The sequence below is a fragment of the Montipora capricornis genome, chromosome 2 (genome assembly GCF_036669925.1).
Source record: "Montipora capricornis isolate CH-2021 chromosome 2, ASM3666992v2, whole genome shotgun sequence".
NCBI classification, from domain to species: Eukaryota; Metazoa; Cnidaria; class Anthozoa; order Scleractinia; family Acroporidae; genus Montipora; species Montipora capricornis.
Window position 1 is genome coordinate 51,493,831 of NC_090884.1, and position 27,500 is coordinate 51,521,330.

At 38.9% G+C, this 27,500-nt stretch overlaps 2 protein-coding genes across 6 annotated transcripts in view; both read left to right on the forward strand.

The window, feature by feature from the left end:
• Positions 1 to 3,224, forward strand: part of LOC138026372 (FAD-linked oxidoreductase DDB_G0289697-like) — a 15,150-nt gene extending 11,926 nt beyond the window's left edge. For both annotated transcript variants that reach the window (XM_068873714.1, XM_068873705.1), the window contains one exon: positions 2,080 to 3,224. In XM_068873714.1, coding sequence (XP_068729815.1) covers positions 2,080 to 2,299 — 220 coding nt within the window. In that variant the 3' untranslated portion in view covers positions 2,300 to 3,224. The remainder of the gene's footprint in view (positions 1 to 2,079) is intronic.
• A 2,277-nt stretch (positions 3,225 to 5,501) lies between these two features.
• LOC138026384 (LIM/homeobox protein Awh-like) lies at positions 5,502 to 25,926 on the forward strand. 4 transcript variants are annotated; one of them, XM_068873725.1, is made up of 7 exons: positions 5,502 to 5,710; positions 18,128 to 18,193; positions 18,592 to 18,773; positions 21,267 to 21,493; positions 22,231 to 22,284; positions 23,286 to 23,588; positions 24,444 to 25,926. In XM_068873725.1, exons 1-6 carry the CDS (start codon positions 5,675 to 5,677, stop codon positions 23,567 to 23,569), a joined length of 849 nt encoding a protein of 282 aa, XP_068729826.1. In that variant the 5' UTR covers positions 5,502 to 5,674; the 3' UTR covers positions 23,570 to 23,588; positions 24,444 to 25,926. The 4 variants fall into 4 exon arrangements, with proteins under 4 accessions (XP_068729826.1, XP_068729850.1, XP_068729835.1 ...); XM_068873734.1 differs by having other exon boundaries at positions 5,517 to 5,710; positions 23,286 to 23,580; XM_068873741.1 differs by lacking the exon at positions 5,502 to 5,710 and adding an exon at positions 8,667 to 8,685.
• Positions 25,927 to 27,500: the final 1,574 nt, after the last annotated feature.

Consider the following 27,500-nt stretch of genomic DNA (forward strand, 5'->3'; position numbering starts at 1 on the left):
CGCACTGATGTCACTGCCTGGGCGGCGTGTCTTAAGGAAGTTAGTCATCTTTTCCTCTGAAAGTTGGTGTTCCTCACTGCGCGCATGGGTGTCAGGGCGCTCATCACCTGCTTTCTTCCAGTTTTTGAAGCCTTTTGAGATAAATGGCGATTCATTTGGAACAGTATTGTTGGAAAAACATATACAATAGATACAGTGAGCTGTGTCATTTCTAATGCTGTAACGCAGCCATGGCCGCTTCTCCATCCATGCATAGTTGGAAACGCCTTCCGGCTGTTGTCGGAAGCTTGAATCCGTGCGGAAAGCTAAACTTTACGGTTAGAAGCTCAAGCTTTTGGTCGTCTGATAACGTTTTACCGGTATAATTCGCTGGGTCATTGGGATCTCTAACACATGGACTTGGGTCTGCAAATAAGTTCATAAAATAAACGCGAGGTGCGACTGGCTGTTTATAAAAGACAAGAGCTGTCATATATAGATGGTTTTCAATCACCTGATGAGACGGCCATGTTGGTGCACAAAACAATAGCAAATTATGGCTCTTGTTTTGCATTAAAATAGACTCAAATTCCCAAAAGACTTTTTTCTCTATTGTTCTGTGCACCAACATGGCCGCTGTGACGTCAAGTGAAAACCATCTATATATTTTTTCATTAACACTTTCTTTGTTCAGCCATTACTACTCCATTTCTCATAGAACCTATTACACTTGAGTCTCTATTCATTCTACTTCATCATCATACAAAAATCCCGGGAGGTTTACTCGTTTGACGTGATCTAACAGATCCTCCCCAAACTCTACATGTTTAAAATCTTGTACAAATTCTTCCCACAAGTTAGGAGGCCCCCAACATGGTGAAAATGAAAACGCCAGCAATTTGCACTGCTGCAAAACATCCCGGGCTTGTTCTACTGATATTGAACCACACCAATTGGCAACTACGTTCCTTACGTCAGGCAGACTCCTGATTATGGAAACGAGTGAATTACCTTTTATCTGAAAACAATTCCCCATTTTTGACACCTGCAGCCCTCTCTTGTTTTTAAGGGATAGTGTTAAACTACTTTCCTTCACATTTTGGCAGCTGGTTATGTCAAGGTATCTTAAAAATGGCATGCTATGTATAAAAAACAAAGTGAAAATTGACGTATTGTACGCCAGGTCTAAGTGGACAAGGTTAACACAATCGTTCAGAGCATTTTCTATCAGATTTCTGCACCCTAATTGTCGTTGAGAATAACGAAAACCGAGATGTGTTATATGTTTAGCGTGCCCAAAAACAGAATGAAATGAAGAAAGTGTAAATTCTGAATTAGTATCAACTATCTTCCAAAACTTTGGTGTATGGACGGCTTGGTGAAAGAGTTTGCACACTGGTGCCAGTTGCTTAAAAATTTCCACCAGAACTTCAATGGGCCAGCGGTTTTCTTCTATCATTATTCCACCTAAAAGGAAAATACGTATGAAAATACTTACTTCTTGAACTTGAATAGAATAAATTTAGAGAGCGCTCAACTCTGAGAGGAGGAATGATAATAATGATCAATGGTAGCAAAATTTCAGTTCATCGTTTTATTGCTACAACGCTGTTTCGTATGGTCGAAGAATGACCACACTCATCAGGCAATAACGAATGATCGTTTAATTACAAGAACTGGCAATTAAAAGCGAACTTAAGGTTGCTATGTACGGCCCTGAGTGATGCAAGTAATTAGATGCTCGCCAATTTTAATAAGCGTCACGAAGTGTCCCCTTGCTTTTCTCCCCAATCGTGTCTAGGTGTATAGAGAATTAACGTCACAGAGTATCCTCTAACCTCTGCTCCTCAAAAATGTCGCGTCAGCATGAATTAGTATATGTCTCGTGAAATCTCTGTTATGTCTTCGAGTCGTAAATTCGGAAATGTCAGGGCATATTAATAGTCTAAATTTGATTACTTTTCGCGCATTTTTCCGCGGTCATGTTTCTTTACACTGAAATTCATTTTCCATCGAACAATTTAGAGTCTTTAATAACGAAATAATGTAAATGTAAGTAATATTTTCCTACTCCATGTAAATGATTCTTTTTCCCGACAGATACTGGGTGGGCTGTGTAGTTGCGGTAAAAGACAAGAGCTCATATGAAGCGCTTAAAATTTGGGCCGACACTGTTGATCAGAAACTATCCAAATATGGAATCATCCCTCAAGGCCCCAAAGCAGAGGAGGTGCAGAAGAGGCTCAAAGAATTGAAACTGAAATACGACCCAGAAAACGTATTTCATCAAAACATCAATATTAGTCCTAAAGAAGAATAGAAAGAGACTTTGACGATATTAAGTGTTTGCATAAAAACAGAGGTTAACCAGTTGTTGTTGTCTTGTGAAGACAAGTCTTGGATCATATTAGGTATCACATTTCCTCGGGATTTTAGAGTAGTTTGAAGTAGTTAATGTTTGCGTTCGCATTCGGGGAGTAAACGCTAGTGTTGAATCAAGTTCTATTGTTCAGTGTTCCCCTAGGGATTCAAAACACCGGAGAGTTGGCACTAGAGTAGTGTCAACACCAGTTTTACGCTGTGTTTCTCTCAAGTGTGACCGCAACCTCAACCTATATGTCCGAGCGTATTCACTCTCCCAGCCACGACATACCACAAAAGGACTGACCACTACTTCCGACTGACCTGGAACTACGTTACCTGCTCTTTGCGAACCGACAATGGTGTAGGTCTTCAACGTCTCATAGTGCTTTTAGACTGAAGTCAGCCCAGACGGGCCAGCGAATTGTTGGAAAAGCGTAACTGTTGGTCTTACACCAAATCCCATTGCTCTCCCAGAAGAGACAAGTGGACAGCTCTCTTGTGGAAAACGAATGGCCTTTCAACTCGATATAGTATGAAATGGCTTTAATAACCCCGGAAACTTCTATGGAATAGTACCCTCACTACGCGTTACATGACTTTGTTTAGTCTCACACCAAAATTTTTAACAACTTCTGTTTGTTTTGAAACCACCCTCGTTTGAAATTACGGCGTATCAATGACCATTTGTATACCACAGGCAGCCCAGACTCGGAGGGTAAAAAGATTTTAAGGATTTGTATGGGAATCTCGATAACAAATTGAAGAAGATATTTACCCGCAAACGTTCTCAATGAAAAAGCTGTTCTTTATTGTCGTGGTGAATTTTTCGCTTTTTGTGTGTTTATTTGCCTGATTAAATGCGACTCAAGCGACTTCTCAAATTCCCGGGTTGTCCCTCGTACCTAAATAAAGGAAAGGTTGGCAACTAATTCTAGCTTACCTCACATCTCGCCGATAAAATCACACTTCTCCGCCATCAGTCACGCTCAAACTCCTACGATGGCCACACGGATAAATTTACTTCTCCTTGACCAAGTTTCAACGTCCAGCGAGCATCCATTACTTAGAAACAGCGAAAAATATTCCAATTTTGACACGGCTGGTCAACCGTTCACTTATTTGCTCTCTCCATATCGAGGATCAGCGCTCAGAATTTACATGCTGATCACTCCTGCAAGTGGAAGGGTTAATAAGACGACGTTAACACGCACTGAAAATATTTGCCCAAGTTTGTCCCAAACGGATTGTGCGTCTCATACATATCGTCCCGTTTTTACACTAAACGATTGAAATGAAAGATGGTAACTGAATTCGTGTGAACCAGAAGCTCATGTGCTTCTGTGTGAACTCATTAGGGCCGTTTATACGAGAGAAAATAAGCCGCGGCGTACATAATACGCGAAAGGAACTATTTATACGAGTATAAACTCCCAGGCCAGGATAAGCCGCGGCTTGAGAAAGCCGTGAACGTAGATTTTGTACCATTTATACGGGGTGTTCGCGTCTTATGTAAGCCGCGGCTTATTTTATCTCGTCTAAACGGCCCTATTGAGCGTCTTTAGCATAACTTCCTTCAAATAAGTTATCCATCCGGAGAAAATAGTTGTAACTAGAGAATTATGCAATTCTGCAAATAAGCGTGTACTTGGAAAGTGATCTCATTTCAGAATAGTTGTCTTTTTAATGAAGCATTTCAACTACTGCAATATTGTTTGGGGAAACTGTGGAGCAACTTTGCAGGACAAACTGCAGAAACTACAAACAGAGCAGCCCGTGTCTTGACCTACTCTAACTATGACGCTGATGTCAACAATTTATTTGAACTCTTAGGATGGAAATCCCTAGTCTCTCAAAGGCAAATTGAAAGAGCAACAATGGTGTTTAAATCCCTACAGGGACTAGCACCTGAGTATCTCTGCTCCAAATTTGTCCATCGCGACTCTGGTTATTGTTTGAGAGACTCTGGGAATAAGGTAAATGTTCCGCAACCTCGCACAAACTACTACAAAAACAGCTTTAGCTATAGTGGGGCAGTTTTGTGGAACAGTTTGCCATTAGAATGAAGGAAAGCAGAGTTCCTCAATCAATTCAAACGACTTTAAAGAGGTTATCTAGGCCATTATTCTAAACACGGCATTCATGGAAAGCAGCTTTTATTTTTTGATATTGAGTAAGATAGTTAATGTAGTTTACATAGTTTTAGCTATACTTGGTTTTAATTTTTTAATTGTACATACGTGTTTTATATTGCTGATGAATTGTACCGTGATTAAATAAAGATTAAATGAAATGAAATAGGTGGATTCACGTTACGTTATCGTCGCCATGTTGGTGGACGAAAACAAAACATCCCTCACTCGCTCCTTTTGTTCGTTTTAAACACGGAAAAAGTCCTCTTTGCTTCTATAATTTTTCCCAAGAATATTTCGACAAATGAGGGAAAATGCTGTTTTTGTTTTACTTCTTGATTGAAACAGATTTTCTTGATACACGCTCATATCTACTACCAGCCAATCAAAACGCGCGTCTGACAACACATAACCAATCAAAAATTCGTGTGATGTCACAGCCGTGTTTAAATACTCTCATCTAAACACAGCTATTGACCAATGAGAGTGCACGTCCTACCCTAATTATTTTACAAATACTGTGATTTTCAATGATCTGATCCATCTCGGTCTACTTGCTTTTGTAGCTATCGTGTTTTTCTTTGTGTTTTATTGTAGAACTGTGAACTGGTTTAAAACCGATTGTATCTCGAAATTATTTACCGTTAATGCACAAGATGATTGATTTTTTTGAGTAACTTTAGGACAGTGAATAAAGCTCATGATGGTATTTAAGTTCATTTGCCTGAGTGATTGCTGTGCGGCGTTTCCGCACGGTTCTGTGTTGTTTGTGGTGATGATTCCCTTCTTACCTGCGATCAGAGGTTCTTTCGTTCTTTTTCGTGCTATGCTGACGGAAGGAGTCAAAAAAAAAGAAAGCGTCCGCAGGATTCTTGTTACATAGAAACATCTTTTAGAAAATTGGAATGAAAAGAGCTTCGTTGAGGAGGAAAAAGGTTGCGTGACTAGCCAGAAGGTGTGTGCGTTGCATCCGACATGAGATTATTTGTGGGTATCCTGTGGTGAATTCGAGGCAGATTGGGTGCTAGTAAACACTGTCAATTGTCTGCCATATTGGATAAATTATGTTTTTTGCTGGCGGAAGTTGTCCTCCATCTTCTGTCTCGATTGCGAAGCACTTGACGTGATTTATTCTAAACATTACCGTTGGTGATCCTTAGGAGCCCCAGAGTTGAACGTGAGTGGATTCAAACGAAGGTTTAATGGTGGGCCGATACCGAGAACAAGCGGTTATGCTGGTAGGTTTAATTAAGACGTTTGAAATCGTAGAAATTAGATTGTACAGCTGTGCGTGTTGAAACGCTTTGTCTGTTGAAGCATAAGTTTCTACCCGTGATTTGTACTGTTAAAGAGTCTTAAATCCGGAAGGATCAGTTTCACATATTACGAAACACCATAATACAACAAGCAACGAAATGCAAGAGCTCGCCTTTCCAGTCGTGATCAGCTGATCCGTTTAAGGAAAGTTTCCATTCGCACCCGAAGAGCAACACTGCGATCAGGACTCTTATTTTGAAAAGCTAGTCTGTCAATATGTAAGATCAGAAAGGGCACTACATGTTGCAAGATTTTGTTCCTAGCAACATCTTTGTTCTTTGTTCTTTGTTCTGTACGTATCATGATGTCGAAATTATGGCACGCAAAATGAATTCGATAAATTTGAAGGAAAACGCACGCGCAAGGCCGATTATCCGGCTTTTATGCCTAAGATTCATATTTCTTTGCCCCCCCCCCCCCCCCCCATCTGTAATTAATCTGTTTCATTAATAGTTGTGGGAGATAAAATAGGTGTGAGTTTAGAAAACTCCTTTTCCGTACATGGAGCAAGATTTTTCTTTTAAGCTAAAAAGGCTTAGGTGGCTGTTTGTTTCAGGGACAGCTCATAGAAAATTGAACATCGTCTGTATTTAGTTCAAAATTAACCCATTGTCTCCCAGGGGTTCCCCATTGAGCAGTGAGTCTGGGCGGTTTAGGCCGGTTTGGACGTCAAAGGGTTAATTAATGGGGACATAGTTTTTCAGTGAGTGATTAATTAACCCATTGACTCCCACGGGTTCCCCATTGACGAGTAAAATCGTCTGGCGTTAGACAGTCAGAGTAAAATAGAAAGTCTGGCTGGTTTAGGCCGGTTTGGATGCCAAAGATTTAATTAATGTTCCTAAGAGAATCCTCAACATCTCAGCTTTGTTTTATTGTGCCTCTGTTTGGAAGTGATTCAATGTGAGGTGAATTTGTGGACAAGAATATTATTGGTTAAGTACTGGAATCAGGTCCTTCTTCCTAAATATCTTGCAAGATCCTGTAAGGATGTTCTCCTGGAGAAACAGCACTTTTTCAGTGTTGCTTGTCATAACATGAATATTTTGGGCTCATGACATTAAGGTACCTTTTGGCAGAGAACTGTCTTCCAAACAGCTTCTCTTTTTTTTGTCTTTATGCAAATCTTTCTATAAGAACATTGAGGCCAAGGTAAACCGAAATCTTAAGAATATGCAAAGAACATACCCTGGCTCAGATTCAGTTTAAAATATTGTTGGTTATTCCGTTGCATTTATCAACAAAGATCATAGGAAAGGGAAGGAACTTTATTTAAGGACGTTTGTGCAAAAATTTTCCCACATTAAACTTTGTTTCATTTCTCACCTGAAGTTAGGTCATACATTGTAAATTACTTATTCCAAAAATGAAAAAAAATTGGGGGGGGGGAGGGGGTCACAGACTTTGTTTTGGAGTAAAAGGCAAGGGAAAAAAGCCCTAATTTCGATAGATAGGTCATCATAACGAGATATAGCCTCACCTACTCGTCCGTCGCAAATGATAAGAATAATATGTTAGAGTGAAGGTTTCTGTGCATAGAAATAAAGGAGTGGGTTTTTTAGATAATCACATGCGACTGGGGATGTCGTAAACAGTAGAGTTAATCCTCAACGTGCGTTTTTGCAAGCGCTACCTGTTGTAACCACTTCCGGAACTCAGGACACAAGGAAAAAAAAATTAGTTAAAAGGATAACTTCTTACATTGTGATTTTTTTCATTTCATCATATTTTGTAGATTGTAAGAAAAGTAAGGGATTCATGTCTTAAAAAATAGGGGTCACTATGATCTAAACGAGTAAAATCGATGTGATGTTGCGAGGCTCTTGAAAAATTTAGTTTGTCACAATTTTGCATGACCTGCTGGGGAAGGACTGGAACCCAAGACAGGATCAATCGATGAAAGGTTTTTGTAAAAAAAAACTTTCTCGAACATAGCAACAAAGTTTCAAGCAGGCATTATCTTTATTTGGTTAGTGTTTTGTATCATATCTCTTGGTTGCCGTCTTTCTTATCTTCTGGAGTGTGGTTTTTGTGAAATATAGTCTCTGGCTGTTTCCTCATTATAGGTTCGCACTATTGAAGTAGATTAGGAAGAGAAGATAATTCTGCACTATTTTCATGAAAGTAAAGGAAAAGAACTTCAAAAACGTGCATTCATTTTGATCTAAGAAGTTCGTAACGTAATAAAAACAGTTTAAAAAACTAACCCCATTAACCCTTTGACGCCCAAACTGGCCTAAACTGTCTAATGCCAGACGATTTTACTCGTCAATGGGGAACCCCTGGGAGTCAGTGGGTTAAATTTACACAACGTTGCTGACAAAAATTATTAAACCTTCCTCGAGTTTTCAAAACTTTCAACCACTACTCGATTAGCGACCTTTTCCAGCCTCCTGGTCCTTTCTCTTTAACGTTTCATGATGAAATATTTTGGAAATAAATGTGCCATTCTTTAGCCGACCTGAAAATTATTTCCCGGCGTTTTTTCTTAACTAATGCTTGAAGTAATGTACAGTCGCATTACCTGCGCAGCAAAAATTTGCGCACAAACAATTAGCGCGAACGTCCTTAAGTGTCTAGTCATTCTAGCGCTGGAGCACTACTTGGGGACACTAAACTGAAATTAACAAATATGGCAAATCAAGTCAAATGTTGGTTTTTGAGGAAAGGGGAAACTGGCGTACCCGGAGAAGAGCTCTCAGTCCAGAGTAGAGAACAAACAAACTCAACCCACATATGACGCCAAGTCTGGGAATCGAACCAGGACAACATTGGTGGGAGGCGAGTACTCTCATCACTACGCAATCCCTGCACCTTGGTGTTAGTGTTCAAAGCAACATGTAGCAGAAGTTCCATTTGGTTGTACTGATTTCTGTGTGTGGTCCTGTTAGTTCTGGTGAGAGATTGTATTGTATTAAGTAAATAAATAAAGAAATTAATATTTAAAAAAGAAAAAAAACAAAAAGCCATTTTTTTAAATATACCTGTATGCAATTCCCATGTAGTGATCTTGATCCGAACTTTATATCAGTTTGTCCTAATGTAAAGAATATTAATGCTGCTTTTGCCCTCTAATTAAATTTGTGTCAGATTTTGTTCATTTGGCTTTTTTAATTAGTAGCATAGTAATTTACCGGGACATGGCATTTTCGAGGCACCAGTGTAAGCGCATTTTAATAATGTGACAAGAAAGTACAAATGTAATTGCTAGACTAAGTACAGTGTCAAACAGTGATGCTTCTTGGTAGGTTTTCTGTGTCAGTCTTTGTTGTTTCACATGAATTATTGAAGTTACAAGTATCCTTAAGAACATTTTCAGGTTAAAAAAATAAAACAAAAAATAAGCTCAAGAATCAGTAGTTTAATATTTAAGAAAGAATTGTTTATCTTGTAAGTGATCCTAGAACATTCAGATTATGACACAACAAAACTCAGATTGCTAATTAAGGTGATAAATTGTATTGAGACATGATGCTTCTTGGTAGGTTCTCTGTGTCAGTCTTTGTTGTTTTACATGAATTGTTGAAGTTACAAGTATCCTTAAGAACATTTTCAGGCTAAAGAAATAAAACAAAAAATAATCTCAAGAATCAGTAACTAGTTGTATTTCAAAACGAATTGTTTATCTTGTAACTGATCCTAGAACATTGAGATTATGACGTAACAAAACTCAGATTGCTAATTAAGGTGATAAATTTTATTGAGACATATAAATTAAATATACTTCTATTAGATGTGAATATTGTGCAGTTTGAACATGGGTTCCTTGAGCTCTAGATTAAGTCTTATCTGATCCAAAGGATTAATAGTGTCTAACTTGATTGATGATCATCATTTTAAAAAATTAATTAATTAATTTTATTTGTGTATCCATTATGCCTTTCATGAACATGTGCGGTTGTTGTTAAAGCGTAACTATGACAACTAAACCCATCATTTATAAATACTAAGTAAAATTTCTGAGATGTAATTTTTGTTGTAGTTGCTGAGGTAAGTGAAAATCCCCCAACAAACACATCCATTTCACAATTCCAAAAGAGTAGAAGAGGTCAGCAATTAAATATACTAGCAACATGAAGTTGACCCAAAAGGTGTGTGAAAAAATGGGCTGGTCAAATTATCACCAAGTAATATTAAGCAAATGCTACAATATTGTGTCACTTACTAAGATAACATCAATATTGGCTGAAACTTAGTTTGATGTTGTATAGGGCTGATAGCGTACATGTAGAAGTTTGAAAACTTATGTATGCAGTTGTCAAATTTGCGTTGTCATTTTCAATGTATCCATTCTAACGACACTTAAGCTCTTTTAGGCTCTAAAGCAGTGTTGAATCAGCAAGAATGAGGTAAAACTTATCACTAAAATTTATGTGTAAATTGGAGCATTGTGGTGAATGTGAATGTTTTTTTACTTCTCATCAGAAACAGCAACACTGGAACATTCTATTTGGCATTGAGAGTTTGATAACAACGGACAATATTCATTGCGCAGTTAAATAATTTCGTTACTATTTAAGGGTATTTTTCATCGTGTAGTTTAGTTAATTAAAGGATCACATAATTGGGAATTTAAGAGATGTCTATTTAAAGACGTCTTTTAAAGTACTTTTTTATCACTTCAGAAGGCACATCTCTGGTTTGACTTTAGTTTGGATCACGTTTTACTGGGTATGCTGTTGTTAGTTAAAGTGACGATTAAGTCCATCATTAATTTTTAAATTGCAACATAATTCCAAGTTAAAAACTGGTGAGTTCGAACGTCCAACTGATTGCTATGAAACTGTCTGAGTTCAACTCTAAAACGTTCAAAATTTGGCGTGCTTAGAATGAAAAAAATCAGCTTACCAGGTTTCACAAATCCAAAAGTTAGCTGCAAAGTTTGGATCTCTCATGTAGAAGAGTTTGTTTTGCAATGTAAATTCCCATACAGTTTTTATTAGGCTTAAGGTGCCTTTGAAAAGCTACTTTATGCTAGTTCTCGTTGAATGAAAAAAAATCAACTGTAGTCATAGTAGTGTTGAAAGTTTGAAAATCAATAGATTAAGCATGTGTGACGAGAAAGCTTGATAGCCTGTCTGATGCAGCGCATCTGCTGGGCGATGAGTTCGAATTGCAACATTTTAAGCTGCTTAACTTACTGCGTACTTTCACTTCATACACTTTTGAAGTTTCTTACATTCTTTAAAAATCAATAACTATTTTCTTTGTTGTTGTTGACAGGACGTCCGCTGACTGCTCTTTTCCTTCCTGATTTCAAGCCGAAGGGGACTAGGTAGGAATCTGTAAATTATGGGATTAGCAACTATTGCTCCACAAAGTCAGAAAGACTACAGGCGCCCCAAGTGGACAAGGCGAGTTTGCAATGCATTAAGAGAGTTCAATAGTGAGAAGAGTTAAAAACTAAGTTAAGTTGAAAAAAATGTCTTCTTCTTGCAATTAACTTTCCTTACGTCAAATGTGTTGTTCACTCCAGATACATGTTAGTTATTTTAAGAGTCGCAAAGAACAAGAAAATCTGAGAAAAGTTCAGCTGTTTAGCAATCTTTTCATCCGTGACTGAAGGTGAGCGCCTACCAAAGGCATTACACGAGCCAATAATTTCGAATGAACTAATCAGGGCAGCAGATTTGGCTCGCGTAATGCCTTTGATAGGCGCTCACCTTCAGTCACGGATGAAAAGATTGCTAAACAGCTGACCTTTCCTCACATTTTCTTGTTCTTCGCGACTCTTATGAGCGCTAAATAACATGTATGTGGAGCGAATATCATTGGGCTATAAGGAAATGGAAATTTTATCGGGACTGAGGACTTTCGCTTGTGAAGGGAGATGAAGTTGTGGAGTGATGTTCGGCTCCGGAATTGACGAGTGTGCATGCAGCTTCTGCTTCGCTTAAGAGGGTATAAACGAGTACTGATTTCACGATATCGACAAAACGGCCTTAAAATGGCTTTTGAATCGAAACAAAACAGAAGTGAACAACACATTTGAGGTAAGGAAAGTTTATTGCAAGAAGAAGACATTTTTTCCATCTTAAGTTAGTTTTTAACTCTTTTCACTAATGCACGGCAAACTCGCCTTGTGAACCTGAGGTGCCTGTGTGTGGATCAATAGTTGTTAATCCCATAATAGACCAATTTCGATATATTAAAATTCAGTCCGAAACAAAAGGCATCGTCTCGAGGCTCTGGGGAATAAACTCATACAAATCCTTATATTTATTCCCCAGAGCCTCGAGATGATGCCTTTTGTTTCGGACTGAATTTTAATATATCGAAATTGGTCTATTTGCAGACTCTAACTTGTCCCCCTCGGCTTGAAATCAGACAATAGGGAAGATATCGTTGACGTTACCTATTGTGCCAACCAGAGCTTCATTGGCTGTCGAAACTAAGGGTCTTTTGATCCTGTGGTTGGCACATTTGAATAACAGAAGCTTTTCGCTGACGCTTTTTCTCTTTGTCTTTTCTTTCCTCCCTTGGGTGGAAGGGCAAAGGCTGTTCCTTCGGAGTATTTCGCAGGTGGGCTACTTCGGCACAGGTGCAGGTTCTCTGCATTACAACGACATGAAATCACCAAATTCGAGGTTTTGACGGTAGCGTAAGCATGCAATTGTAAACCTTTTCTTCTCTATTTTTACTCTGACATCCAATGTATATTTAGGATACTTCGCCTGCGTTTTACAACGAGAGAGAGATAAGCAATCTCGAAAGACTCAAGATAGTGCAGAGTTACTTGTTTTTGCCGACGTCGGCGTCGTTAACTCCCTAACACAGAGCCGACGGCAAGCGGCAGAGAAGATTTGTTCAAATGCTAAAGTACCGACAAAGTTACCGAGACAAACCAACTTTTGATACTATGCAAGCGACAAAGAAACGCCGAAGACCTTTAAGGTGGCTGAACACAGTTTTTGATACCTATGTTTCATTTACCATTTTCTCTAAAACCCTTGATCCTTTGGTCCCCAAAAATGGTAGCAAGCAATTTAACAACACGGACGTCGGTTTTTTGATAGCTAAGCTGACGTATATGCCATTGCCATGGCAACATGAATAAATATGAGCAGGCCTTTAAAATCGGTTTTGTTTATTTGCAGAAAATCTGGTCGTTAGATTTTCTTTATAATTTGCATGCATCAAGATTGTAACGATGCTCACAAGTTAACACTATTTTAATAATATAAATAATTTGACAGAGAGATCTTTAATTATCCCTTGTTGAAGGTTCCCTGAAATGTCTAGAATTTCCTCTGTTAAAGTTCAATTTTTTTTTCAATGCTCCAGTTACTTATTTCTTAAAGTATTTTCGTGCCAGATTTCGTTAAATTCTAACGAGTGGTTCTCGAGAAATAGGCATATTTCCGAAAAAGCTATTCCGCATTTAATCGCAAATTTTAACTTACTACGCATGCGCTGCATTTGGCTGGGTTCTTTTTCGATGACAAAGAGAAATCTGCAAATTGCGGAGTTCTTTGCATCGTTACCTTTTCTAACATACATTTCTCATAGAAGACTACAAACCATCAAAATACTTTCTTCAATTATGAGGGAAAATAGTACAGATAGCGGAAGCATTGAGCATTGCTGTATTAAAGCCATGTTAATTTTTTTTTTTTTTTTGCAATCCCTGCGCGCGCGCTGCATTACGTTAGCGAGAGGGCGCGAAAACTGTTTTCGGCCACCTTTACCCGAGATAAACCGATTTCTCTCGGAAGAGGATGTTGCGCTTTTCAAAGCCGAAACTTTCCGAGCGTATTTCGGGTGTCATTGATTTTTAAATGTCTCCGTATCTTCAAAAGAGAAAGAGGACTGCAAGACATAAACGTTTTTTAATTATTATTATTTTTTTTTTTCCGTGTGAAAGTCAGCTTTTAGGATAAGCAGGTCGGAATCTCATAATTTGCTCTTTCGAAACCTTTTTAAGACTACTGTTTCGCTGTTATCGGAAATTATTGACTCAAGTGAAGTACCTTTGTTTGTAAAATGACTGGAAACAATGCCCTTCAATCTGTATCGCACCAGCACTGGACTGCTCTTCGGCGCCACTTTGAATTCTCTCTTTGTATTTTATAGCACTTGGGCTCTATGTAGATGCATAATATCCTCTCTGTGGAAACTATTTTATCCAGTTGCCAAGAAAATTGAAGTACCTCAACGAATTAAGTCCAGTTGGTGCAGTTGTGCTTTATAAGAAGAAGGGAGGGGAGAGCATCTAGCCGGTTGTCTTGCGGAATTCGTATGTATGTTTCGTGCGCTGTGTGGACCTGGTTTTATCCACTAGCTTCAAATTTTGCCTCTTTTTTTTTTTTACGAAACGTAATCGCGACAGGAAGAAAAGCCGCTTGACAGTCGTCTCCCGACGAAAAAACCTCCGCAGTCTGTTTCCGCCAAGAATCTTTTTTCAACAGGTGTTTTGTCGGCAGGCGGGAAGCCCTTGCACAGACACATCTGGTTTTCTTCTTTTATTTTCCCGTCTCTCTGCATTTGTCTTCCTTTTTTAGATTCCCATCCGCCTTTTCAAGGCGGTGTGTCTATTTTGCGAGACCTCAACTTTAAAGGGCGCTTTGCGCCTGGTCATAATTTGCATTCGACCATTCGATTTACCCAGTACACTGACTGCATTTGTCCAGAGTTCAATTTAGCGGACAACTGAAAGAACGATGTCCCTGCGCCGTATAAAACAGGAGTATGAAATCCAGAAAACGTCGAAGGTAAATTAGATTTGCTTTGTTTCATTTTCATTGATTAATTCAAGATTAAGCCAAAAACATCATCGTGAAATTTCCGGTTGTCTTGCGGAATTCGTTGGATTGTTGTTGACGCCTGGTGAAAACTTTCGAATTTTAAGTTTGCGCCTGTTTCCTTTAGTGGTTTCCAGATATCGGAGATTTGGTAAATTAGATTTCGTTCGTAATAAGCTAAGATAAGGTAAGCACAAAATCTTTTGTCAGGTTAAAAAAACATCAGTGCTTGTTGGATTCTAAGTGTGAGTATTCGCTTTTGGCGTGGCACGACGAGGTTCAATTGGTTTTGTCTTTAAAATAACTATAAACAATACTGAGTTTTGAAACAAGAATAACGTAACTGCAGAGGGCTAATGATGTTCTTAATTTCCCAAATTCGTGGGCAAGCTCAGTTTATGCTTTCTAATCACGTTTGCATAATTAAGGTCTACTTTGTCTTTTTAGATCGTGTTTCTATGTTGCTAATTTTGATAAAGATAGTAGAATTTCAAAGTTCAAGACACGAACGCGTGTATTCGCTTTATTCGAAGATTTTGATTGAAAATATAGTGCATGCTGGCGTTCTTTTGTTAAGTCCAAGTCCTTTATGAGTATTCTGCATGTTTATTTTGAACAAGATGAGAACTTCTTCTCGTCAACTGTGCTAATGGAGCGTGAACGTGGAGCCAACACCATCTCGGGAAAACGGATCGTGTTTATTGCCGAGTCTTTTGTCCAAAACTCAGCGTGCGTTTTTGTTTTTTACGTAGAGAGATGAGCCCATTATTTGTGTTTTTTCGACGAGTATTTTTGTTCCAATCCTGTAGATGACAAAAGTTAGGAATGAACATAGATTGCGTTTTCTTCGTGACTTCCATGTCCCCGCCCGCTTTTTCGACGCGTGCGAAGTGTGCAGTTGTGTTGCATACATTTGAATTGACAACAGTTGCCTTGCTTGTCAATGATCTTGCAGACAGTGATTGCCAAAAAAAAAGAAAAAAAAGAAACAATTATCAGCTATGTCAGTGAATTCCTAAGAGCGCTTTCCGTTGGTTTATCCTCAGACAACAGGAAATTCCCTTTTTGTGTAATATTTCGTCTCAAAGATTGGGTTATCGTTCTATCGTTTTAAACATATTCCACTTAAGACCGCAGTCGGCGATGTCAATATAAATTAGTTTTGATGAAATCAAAAGTCGCTTTTTAATTTTACGATTTTCTAACGGTCGCATTTTACCATCTTCCATGTTTTGCCCGTTTTTCTCGCTCGCAAATTTCCTGCAATGCTGTCTCGGTGAAAACTTAATCCTTTGTGAGATTTTGCCGTAGTTTCTTTCAAATTTAAGATCCTAAATGTTTTTCAGGATAATTCGAAAACCACGAGAAGGTCGGTCCATATATCGTTTATTGTTTTGGAGACGTAATGGTGTTCTTTGGAGGGTTTTAAGTAAAGAATAATGTTGATCTATTTACAGGCAAGAGATCCAAAAAGGGTCATAATCTCTTGAAAATGGCCATGCGATGATATTTATTTTTAAAACATGAATCTTCTCATAAAGTCAAAGAGAATCCAGTGTATTATATATCGGTCAAGTGTGCGAGGTTCTTAATAATTCATGTCTTGTAAAACAAAGAGCGATCTGTTTTTCGTTGCTTAATTCAGTTGTCATTAGCTCTTAAAATTACTTTCGATATTCTTGGATTAGTTTGTAGTTATTCATCCACAGGCTTCCTTGAAAGTGTCTCCATTTGTGCCATCCTTATTCCTTTTTGGCGATATTCAGCCGTTTTTGCATGTTTAGCGATAATGCCTAGTATTTTAGAGTTTTTCTCTTCTTCAAAGCGTAGCGGGATTGTGTTGTAATTAATAATTTATTTGCCGAACCTTTCAAGTATGTAATGATTGTCCAGCTTAATAGACAAAAAGTTCCTTTAAAGACCGTTATTTCCGGAGATGCAGGGTATTACAGCGTAAATGACTCATCTTAAGACTTGAAGTTCGTTTTGAATTTCATAGAACGTTTGTCTCTCTTTTTTTCTTGACTTATTTGGAATCCTAATCCGAGGCAGCAAGTGAAATGTTAGCGGTGACGGTACACGAAATAGTATTCTCACCTTAAACATTGGCAAAAGTTCTCGATTTAAAAACGTTTGCTTTCAGTGTGTTAAACTTTTAAGTTTGCTTGTCGCAACTTAAGTCAGTCTTTTTAGCGTACAAATGAGAGACAAACTGATAAGCTCATAATCTTTCACACCTTCATTCGACGGAAAAGATTCCAGAAATTCGTTGCTTTGTGATCTGGAACTATTAAGAACAGGAAAATGCAAATTTTTGTAAAGAAGGGTTGCTGTTTTTTGTTGCTTGAAAACTGACAGGCATAGTTTCTTTTGCAAGACAATAATAGGACTTCTTAAAACTGACCCATCCGATTTTAAAAGCCCTTTTTTCCCTTTGATTTTCGAGCCCTTAGTGGATAGAATGTTCAGTGGACTTGTGAATTGGACAGAACGTGCTTCAATTGTTTTTCGCTAAATATTTTTTTTTTACCAATCTGTGTTTTCTTTCATTGGATAGGTCTCTTATTTTAAAATTTAAGCAATTTGTATGTTTTGAAGAGAGGCATGTTTCATCTCGATTCTATCGTTAAGTTGCTGTTTTGAAAGTTTTGGTACTCAGTAGATCAAGGAACATCGGTAGATTTTGCCGTATCGAAGAACGGACCCTTGTTTAATTGAAAATATTAAAATGGATTATCGACTGGGTTCAGTGATATGGTAAATTTACTACCGTAAATAAATTTAAAAGCTGACGTTTCGAGCGCTCGAAACGTCATCTACCTGGTCAATTTACCATATCAACGCAGTTAATAAACGTATTTCTGTATTTCTCTTCCCACTGACGCTGTGCCACAGCTTCTTTAGAAACGTAAACCCTTTATCCAATTGAAAATATTGGCCGATGATGTCACAGGAAACACATTGACACTACTTTTTGTTTTGGCATTGTAAAGGCAGTTTTCGTTGAGTCGTGTGATTTTCATGCATGGTCGCAAACAAACCGTGGTGACGCGTAATACCTGCTCTTAAAAGGGGCAAGATTTTTTTTTCAAGACAAACTGGTCTCAACTCGCTTTTATTAATGTCACTGGTCTAAATACCGATTTACTGGTCAGAGAGTTTTGACGATTTCACAAACAGAGCTAAAGCAGCCTAATTCAGCGCACGTTGAAAAGGTCAAAGTGTAGTTTGTTGCAAATTCGAGTTTGTAACACGCAAGGCAAGGTCTTGTGGAAACTGTCCGTCATTTAACTGATATTTGTCCATTTCAAAACAACGTGCGTTGGTCGAACAAAAGATTGCAGCATTTTTTATGTTATATCGATGTCCCAGTGGACATGCGCCACGCCTACCTTTTTCTCTATTGGCCAATCAGGTCGCAAGGTTGCTAATTATTATGTCGTTTTGTATTGGGCCATTTGAAACCTTTCAGGTGCTAGTTTAATATTATTGACTTCGCCGATGGATCGGTAAGGTACAAATCCGCGCTCAAATACCATAACAAATTCGTTTATCGTATTTTAAGGCTCCCTACTAATTGGGTTTTCGCCTCGCTAGATGACCACTGCCTGCGAGGAAAAATCTGCAGCGAATTTCACTCGCGAAGTTGGTGACCAGGCGACGGTGAGGTTCTTGACATTTTGTTGCTTGTGTTGGCTCTCATTACTGCAATATGACCCGGTGTATTTTGTCGCCGTGTGCTCGGAAATCTGTGATCTGGAATATTCCTTGTTTTTTCTTCCTGGACAAAGGAAGACCACTCTCTTATCAAGGATTAAAACGGTCGCGGTGATCCAAACTTTGCATTCTCTGGATTATTTTAAATAATTGTATAAATGCATTTTCTCCTCCTCTGTTTCTGAGAGTGGTGACCATTTTCGCTGCGGTGGTCGTCTCGAGGAAATTATCTCGCTGTCTGGCCCTGTATTGTAAAACCAGATCAGATGTAGAACTGACTATGCGAAGAGAAAGGCGTTTAAAATCATCGATGCAATTTATAATGTACGTTGTCTGTTTTCCAGGCACACGGAGAGCAATGTGCTGGTTGTAAAGGCCGTATTATGGACAGGTACTTGGTGAAAGTAAGCGGAAAGGCCTGGCACACGAGCTGTCTGAAGTGTTGCTTGTGCGGACTGGAACTCGGTAAAGAAGCCACTTGTTATACTAAAGAAGACAAGATTTACTGCAAAACGGACTACGCCAGGTAGAATTTTTTTCATCTCTTAATAGTCTGCCCGTTCAGACTTAATAATCTTTCACGTTCAGGTCTCGCTTTTTCTGTCGCGGTTAAATAAACCGCGCAGTTTGCGGAAGATTTTGCGAACATTGGTTTGTCAGAAAGAGGGCGTCCATATTTTTGAGCAAGGATCGCTATTCGATGTTTAAATTTACATATTTTTTTTGTTAGCGGCGATTATTCGCTTTGGTGTCTTAACCACGTCTGGTAAAGTATGATTTAAGTTTTATTGTTTGTCGTAGCACCAATCTTCTTATGGTTAAACAGCAATTTGTATTCATCGTCGGACGGTTCACAGTGTCATATTCGGTTTTCTGTTTGGCCGTTGTAATCAATAAGAAAATGAGAAATGAGTTCAGTGACTGTTTGTGTGTTACTGAAAGGACCAACATTACATGTTTAACGCTGGCAATAAAAGGTTTCGAATTACCATATTACAGTTTTCCTGGTATTTGAATGAGGAAAAAACTCTCTGCGAAATTTTGCGGATCGACAGTCCGCATAATGCTATAAAGAGTTTGGCATTTTCATTAGTTTTGTCGTCGAGAATGGTCTCCGTTTTAGAAAACAATACATTTTTCTGTTTTGGCTTTTCATATTGACTGTTTGAGGTATGGTTTATAACAATCAAACGTTAGAAATCATTTCCAAGCGTCTAAAGTCAAACTTAATTCGGAAAAGTACTACACGGTCGTTCCTATTAAATCTACCACAACGCTCGACTTTGATAGCTCAACCGTAGTTTCTTGACGTAGGGGCTTTAACTATAGCGGTGTACACAGACGCATGCGTTGAAGTTGGCGAGATCAAGCTAAGACTTTCCCTAAATTTAGTTTTGTGTTTCCTGTAGGAAGAGTTTAAACACGGCGTGCGTTTGGCAGGAACGCGAAATGCATAGTGCTCTAATTTATTTTATCGCGTCCAGGAAAATAATGCAAAGTAGTCGTTTCGCGGCCGATGTCGTTTAATTCGTTTTATTGGTTTCGGTAAACCGGCATTTGGCTTGTTCATGGTTTCTTTTGGTGCCTCACTTTTCTTCTGCGTTTGTTTTTTCAACGTCACTTAACAGCTTTTCTTGAGAGGTTGGAGATTACGTTTCGCGATTTCTGGCTTTTAATGCCTGGCTTTGTGATGAAAGGTATAGCGCCCAAAGACACCTGCCTGAGAGGTGTAAGTGTCAACACGGTGAACTCTGTTTAAATGACAGACTTGCAAATTAGTTGTGTCACCTAACCCCTTAGCTCTTAGGAAACGCAATTTGTAATGACAAAAGTGAGCGATTTATTTATGGGAGTTTAGAGAACATATGATATGCCATAAGATGTTTCTTTGACAACTGTGTTGACCATGTTATTATCAATTCAAGGGCGGAGACAGTATTGAAGTGAAATGCGTTGTAAAGGATCTTTTTGTCAATGCGAATTCAAAGCATTCCAAATGTGACTACACGCTCGATTTTGGTTCAATAAAAAATCTTTTAATTGAAATTCTTTTTTTTTTAAATTACTATTTGGTTTTGTGTGCGACCCGTTCGTGCATTGATCTCTTCAAGGTGGTAATTTCAAAGCCCAAAGGCAAAGAAACAATGAAGTAAACAAACGAAAGGGAACAACCGGTTAGCTTTTCGCTAAGTAACGTGAGGTTGAACATTCAGACAATAATAAGTAACCTCTTTCTCTCAGGAATTTATTTATGGTGGTTTCCCATTCCCTGTCCGGCCAAATATTTGAGGGGTTACCTTATTGGTATTAATTTTCGCGTCGCTTTAATTTCGCGATTTTCGCGATTTAAAAAAAATCGCGAACTTAAAGCGACGCGAAAAAAAATTCCCGCGAAATTTAATGTCGCAAAATTTAATACCCTCCTATGTTTCTAGTTTTCTCAATTTAATGAAGAAACACGCCTACGTATAATGTGTGCAATTTATTTATTTCTTTTATACTTACTTTTTAAAGAGAATTTGAGTGAACTCCGGCCTTGCCTGGGAAACTGATTCTCGGATTCCAGAAATACTGGAAACTGTGTTTCTGAGTATTTTATTTTTTAACTTCCTGGGGGGGGGGGGGGGGGGGAGGAGTGAGCATGCCCTCAGACCCCTCTGCGTAGCTTGCGCTGTCGGCGCTCGCAAGTAAAGTGTCACGTCGGTGCTTTCAGAAATATGGCCGCAAGTGTGAAGAAAACCGTTTAAATACGCAACCAGAAGGAAGCCCGAAGATGAATGCTGGCGTCCTGTCTGAGCAAAACTTAGCTGTTTCATTGCAAAAGCTGAACAATGTCTGCTTACCAAAAATACAATCTTTTACTTTGATATCATCCCACACGGCCCTTATTCCCGCCTCCTTTGGGCATTTTGATCATATCTCTAAGTACAACATTATAGGTGAATGCCGAAGCCAGGGCCTTTATAGGTTCGTCTGCAGTCATCCTCAACTAACTTGTTCTTTATTCTTACCGTTACAGACAATTTGGCACCAAATGCGCACGTTGTGCTCGAAGCATCCACGCGAACGATTGGGTCAGGCGCGCGAAGAGCAGTGTGTACCATCTCGCTTGTTTTGCCTGCGACGCGTGTAAGCGTCAACTGTCCACTGGAGAAGAGTTTGCTCTTAAAGAAGGACACGTACTTTGCAAATTACACTATTTGGAAAGCTTAGAAATGTTCCTACCCGAAAATTCTTCTCAAGAAGGTGAGTGGGTTTGTTTCGTCCACATTTAATTTCAATCTCTCCATGAACAATTTCGCGAACCGTAAGGTTACAGTCATAAAGCATGCAACTTGCACTTTGCATAGGGAGATTTGATTTTTTTTTTTTTTTACTTTTGTATCACAAGAGAAAGTCGGAAAGTGGCTCTCGGTCAATTATCCATAAGTGTGTTATTCACGATCAAGTACATTCATAATTTATATTAATGCGAAAATCCTTGGAAGACAGCTGATCAAAACATTTACTTGCTTTAGATATCGGCCAAAAATATCTAGCCTGCGAACTCAGAAATTGTTCGTTGCTGCGTGGATCGTATTTGAAAGGACCAGATATTTCTTCATGAATTGTGCTTCCATCTACACAACAATTGCGTTTTGAGGGGGCAATTTCAGTAGCGACTTCCTGTTGCGTGGGTTAATACCTTGCAACGCTCTTTGATTGGCTTAAGGATAAATGACGTCACATTTTCATCCAATCAGAAAGGTAGCCCAAACCATTTGTGACTTGGTCGCCTGCGTTTCCCGCGCTTCGTGCTGGTTGCATCCAAGTGCATCATGATTGGGTCATTGGTTGTCTTCGTTTAATTTTGTTTGTCAAATAAATTACTCTGGCTTCGTCTTGTTGCCTCTGATCACCTTTGTGTGAAATTTTTTCTTTTGTTTCTCGATTGTGCATTGTTACTTGACTCTCATCTCGGATTTTTCTTCATCTTTTCTTAGTTGGTCTTTCTTTCTGCACTCAAAGTGACGGAGGGATTGAAGACATGATACAAGGTGACTTAAAATTTTGTTGCGTGATCAATACAACTTGCAGCGGATCTCAGCAGCATAGTTAATTTACTTTGAAATATCAACGGGGCCATAATCTTCACAGAACTGTTCCCAACTTGATAGCTAACCTTTAATCAGCTCCTCGCGAAATTAAGCTTTAAATAAATCGAAAAAGGGGGAATTTTTGGGATTTGTGCTCTTCAGTCCGTTCGTCATGTTTATGGTTGGTTTTCAGATGCTCTCCATGCTTTGATGGATCTTCGGAATTACATTTTGAATAAAATGCCACTCGTTTTAGTTATGCTGCCATTAGTTATAATTCATAATTCATAATTTCATGACACCCACGATGCCTAAAAAGTACAACGAAACATTGCAATAACCACTTGAAACTATTCAACAACATAAAACAAATACAGCAAAAGGAAAGAGAATCATGGATGGATACAAGTGGACAAGTTTGAAACGGATTGCATTTGGGTAATCTTGAAATTCGGCCCGACGTTTTTACAAGTTTATTACGAATCGCCTGGATAAAGGTGCTCTTTGCTCAGAATCATAACTGTAATGTAATCAGTAAAAGAATTCCACTTTACCATTTTCGAGTTTTAAACTCGTGAGTAACTAAAGATTTCCCTTAAACATCGTAAAAGTAACGTTGCATAGCCCCGTTAACTATGAATTTGATGGAGCAGTTGTATTGTGTAAATCTGCTTGTAGAACGTGTTGTAGCACAGAGGTGGGGGGGGGGGGGAGGGGAGGGGAAATCTGAGTGTTTCTTACAATAGTAGACCACGTGACCTTCCGATCACCAGCAAGGCAAGTTTGGATGCTCTACTTCTAAAATACAGGAGAATTATTGAAGTAAAGCCGTTCAATCTCATTCAGGCGACAATCTGCCCTTCTGAGCTTGGACTAAAATTATTTATAGTGCATGAAACGGTGAGCAGTAATGGCCAGATAAATAAATGAAGTGACAGCAAATTTTTGTTTTGTTACCTCAGACGCGGACAGTGAAGACTCGCCCACGAGCGGTGGAATATTAAAATGTCATAAAACCAAACGAGTGCGAACCACGTTCACCGAGGAACAGCTGCAGATTCTTCAAGCGAATTTTAATATCGACTCCAACCCGGACGGGCAAGACCTGGAACGAATCGCCCAATTAACTGGTCTCAGTAAGAGGGTCACGCAGGTGTGGTTTCAAAATTCGCGCGCGAGGCAGAAAAAGTACGGAACGCCGCTGTTTACCGGGAGCCCGCGAACACCTAGCTCTGCTGGGCTTTGATCCGTTAAAAGGTATAGAGGTGAGTGAAGAGACTGGTTCACCTTGACGTAGTCAATGTTAAGTACACTTAATGGCGGTGGCCCTGGGCCCTAATAACAACTTTGAGTTCGAGGTGATTTCTTGGTTATAAAAGTGAAGTGAGAATTCTCTTCGAACTTTTCCTGTTTGTTCCCCATGGGATGTTGACTCAATAAGTGTGCGATAAAACGTAAGTCAGTGTTCAAACGTTTGAACGATATTTCTTATTCGAGTTACTCAAAACCGTAGCATCACTTGTTCACAGGTAAAAGCTACGAGTCTTAAAAACTTGCTTTTCTGACCAAGAAAATGACTCGGAGAATAAAATTAAGATACGTCTCCAATATCGTTTTAGAAAAAATTACTACTTTTTAAAAGATGTATTAGGTTGAATTTCAGTTGAAAAGTCCTACCTGGGTTTCTTCGCTGACCCCTTAAAGTACGCTTTTAGGTGAAGCAAGAATTATTCGCAATGTAATACTTAAGAATCACCAGAATATATTAAAATTGCTCGGTGAAGGAAAGAGACCATTTTACAGTTGTAGCTAAGTTTTGATACAAACCTTTGTGCTTGTCGAATGTTAATGTAGACTAATTACAATTACATCAACACAATTTAAATGATAAAAGCAGAGAGGTATGTATCGATACAAGGTCACCTGCAGCCTCGCAACCATTCATAGGCTAGGTCACTGAGCAAACAACATAAAAATTGCGGAAAATCACGCCCGGTTCCTTGAATTGAAAAACATCCGCATTTTGTCTTGGTAGCTTTCAGTTAATCTCTCTTGCTTATTTATGAACAAACACGCTGTTTTTATGTTTGTTTAATCGTACCTATTTCTTGTCATTGCAGATTGTAAGGATTTAAATTAAATTGCCGCCAACACGTATGATAGCCTGCAAGGTACCCAACAAGATTGTCGTGTGCATGCGCAGATCGTACGTCGTGGTCCTTCTGCAACAAAGAGCAATAAGTCCGCTTCAAAATATATGTTGCTTTTAATTCTTACTTTGAGAGAGCATCGACGCTCCAAAAGGCATTGAAACGTTCACTGAGAACTTCTGAAAATCCAAAGATACTTTTAAATTTCGCCTTTATTATCGCCGGTTTCTTTAGTTCGAGATTAGAAGGCCTTGGCGTATGGTGGATTGTAAACTTTCCCGACCTGCTTTGAAGAAAAATCGACTTCGATTTTACTGTGATCACGCAGCAATTTTCATTGGGTAAAAAACAAAATAAAGAATTTTATTCATGACTTCGAAACGGTAGCCTAACATCTTTTGTTTCAAAAATGCCGATCAAAGAGGTCATTCTTGAAACGAAAAAAAAAAGATTGAGAATCATTTACTTGCCTGCTAAGAAAATGATATGGGTGTTTCTTAAAGCTTTAATGTGAATTGCCATATTTGAAGATCTTATAAAGTTCGAACTACTTTATCATAGTTCATCTAAACAGTGTAATTTGTGATGTTAACTTTTAATAAGATTCTCTTTGCCTGGCCCCTTCTTGTCTCTGGAATTAAAACGGTGATAACAGAGCGTAGCAAACTTACAAGTTCACCAACCAATCTCGCATGCATTCCAGAGTGAGAATTTTAGAAATATTAAATTTGTTTCCCTTGGATTATTTAAGGTTCGCTCAATTGTTATAATTTCAACATTCTCTGGTGGTATCGGTTTTGTCTCTCTTCATAGGGTTACGTTCAGATTTAAAAATTTGCGAGGCTTTCAGTTATTGTTTTTTTTTTTCCGTTGGAGCCACTAGTTTTGTATTTAAAGCGAATTTTGAGACTGTAATGGCGATCTTGGCTGTATGAGGAATCCTTTGTGAAATCTTGTTTCCACCGGTGGGAATCTATCTGCATTCTGCGACCAGTTTTCCTTCAGGACTAGTTTCCTGACCCTAGTACTTCTTAAAAATACAAACGCTTTAGTAAACTCTGATTGTGAAAAACAGGATTTGGCTTCAAAAACATCTATCGCAAAGCTTCTATTTCGCTTTTGTTTCCAAGTTCAGCCAAGCCCTTCCTGGGGAGGTGATGTATGGTAACTTCTTTCTGTCATTTGAAGAATAGCTTTGGCGTTTTCTTGACAGAACAGGACTGGTTCATGTTCTCTTGAAAGCAAGACACATAACGTTGTAAAATATTGACATCAAAAAGAGAGTATTTAACGTATCTTATTCAAGAAATGAATGTAAATTATAGACGGTAGCTTTATGTAAATTGGTGTATGCTGCATCACCTTAGCAGAGGTTAAATTAACGTTTAAAAACCGTGTAACCAATGTGTACACGGTTTACCATTAAAAACGCATGAACTCAAAATATTGAAAACTTGTTGTTGTTGTTGTTGTTGTTGTTGGTTAACGCTATGAAGAATGGAAATCCTGCGTATGGAGAGAACGACATGCCATTGGGTTCCCTTGGGAAATGAAACGAGCTCAGGTGTCTGTCATCTCTTGGAAAGTGGAATGGCTCGTGCAATTTGTCGTATACCGCTACAGATTGTAGTTTTGGGGGGGCTTGAAAGGACGTACCACGACTAGTAGTGGGTGTCCAAGGATATTTCCTGCGTTGGCATTTGGATTGTAAGCATTTGTATTTACAGCGGTCTCACCGAGCAAGGCGACTGTAAGCCTGGAGCCTACAAAACCAATATTGTCCCGGGAGACCAATAGAGCTTTGCTTTACCACGCCAAGCCTCGCAGTGGAAACCATGGGGGTGAGGCTTGGCGTGGTAAAACAAAGCTTTTTTGGCCTCCCGCGACAATATTGCCGCCGTGTGACAAGGGCGAATGTGACGGCATTTTCACAGTTCAAGCGTTTTAGACGAGTTCTTAAAGGGAACCTCCACTCTTACTACAGAACAAGTTTAAACCGAAGAAAATTGTGTTTACAAACAAATTTGTCCGAAATTTGTTTAAAAAACTGTGTTTTTATCAAGAAATGTGAATTTTTAAATCGCTTATTTTCACTTTTACATTTCGCGGGCGCAGCCATCTTGAATAATTGTGATGTGTTACGGGTTGCCCTATTGTTCTGACACAGAGAGCTTTTGTCTAATAACAATAGGGCAACCGTAACACGGCAAAATTTATTCAATATGGCGGCGCCCGCGAAATTTGAAAACTAAAATGGGCGATTCTAAAACTTATTTATTTCGGATACAAACACTTCCTTTGAAAATACTTTAGACAGACTTGACTGTAACGGTTATTTCCTGTGATTTAAAGTTATTTTTTGTTGAAGTGGAGTTTCCCTTTAAAGGGGCTATGTCACGTTATTTTAGGGTGATTCCGCCATCTTGTTGCGGGCTATTTTAGGGTGGTTTAGCGGTTATCAACCGTGCCTCCCACCTCTGTGACCCGGGTTCAACCCTGGCCTCGGGTCGTATGTGAGCTGAGTTTCAATCGATCTCAATCTGACTCCGAGGGTTTTCCTCAGGGTACTCCGGTTTTCCTCCTTCATCAAAATCGACTCTCAGTCAATTACATCCGGCTGCGGGCGGATACCCTCAATAGGGATAACCTCTGGTATCCTTCCCTTTCATTGAATTAAATGAATAAAGTTGGTATTATCATTATCAAAACTCCTTATGAATGACATTATCCAAAAGGCTGACTTTGCATTAAAATTCGATACCCGAATAAATTCGATCAGAGAGACATCGGTCGCTCAAGTTTCTTGGGCCTCGCTCTTCTTTCGATAAAGTGAAAAAGAAAATATATTACCCCGAAACGGCATTTCATAATCTTTTAATTGATATATAGTTTATGGCTGTTGCACCTTACAAAGCGCGCTACAAAAAAGTTTCGCAAAGGACACCCGTAAAGGTCTACCATAACCTTTAATAGGCTTCCACGTAATGAACAGAAACATGGGTTGAGTCTCCCCCGGGAGCCCATGAG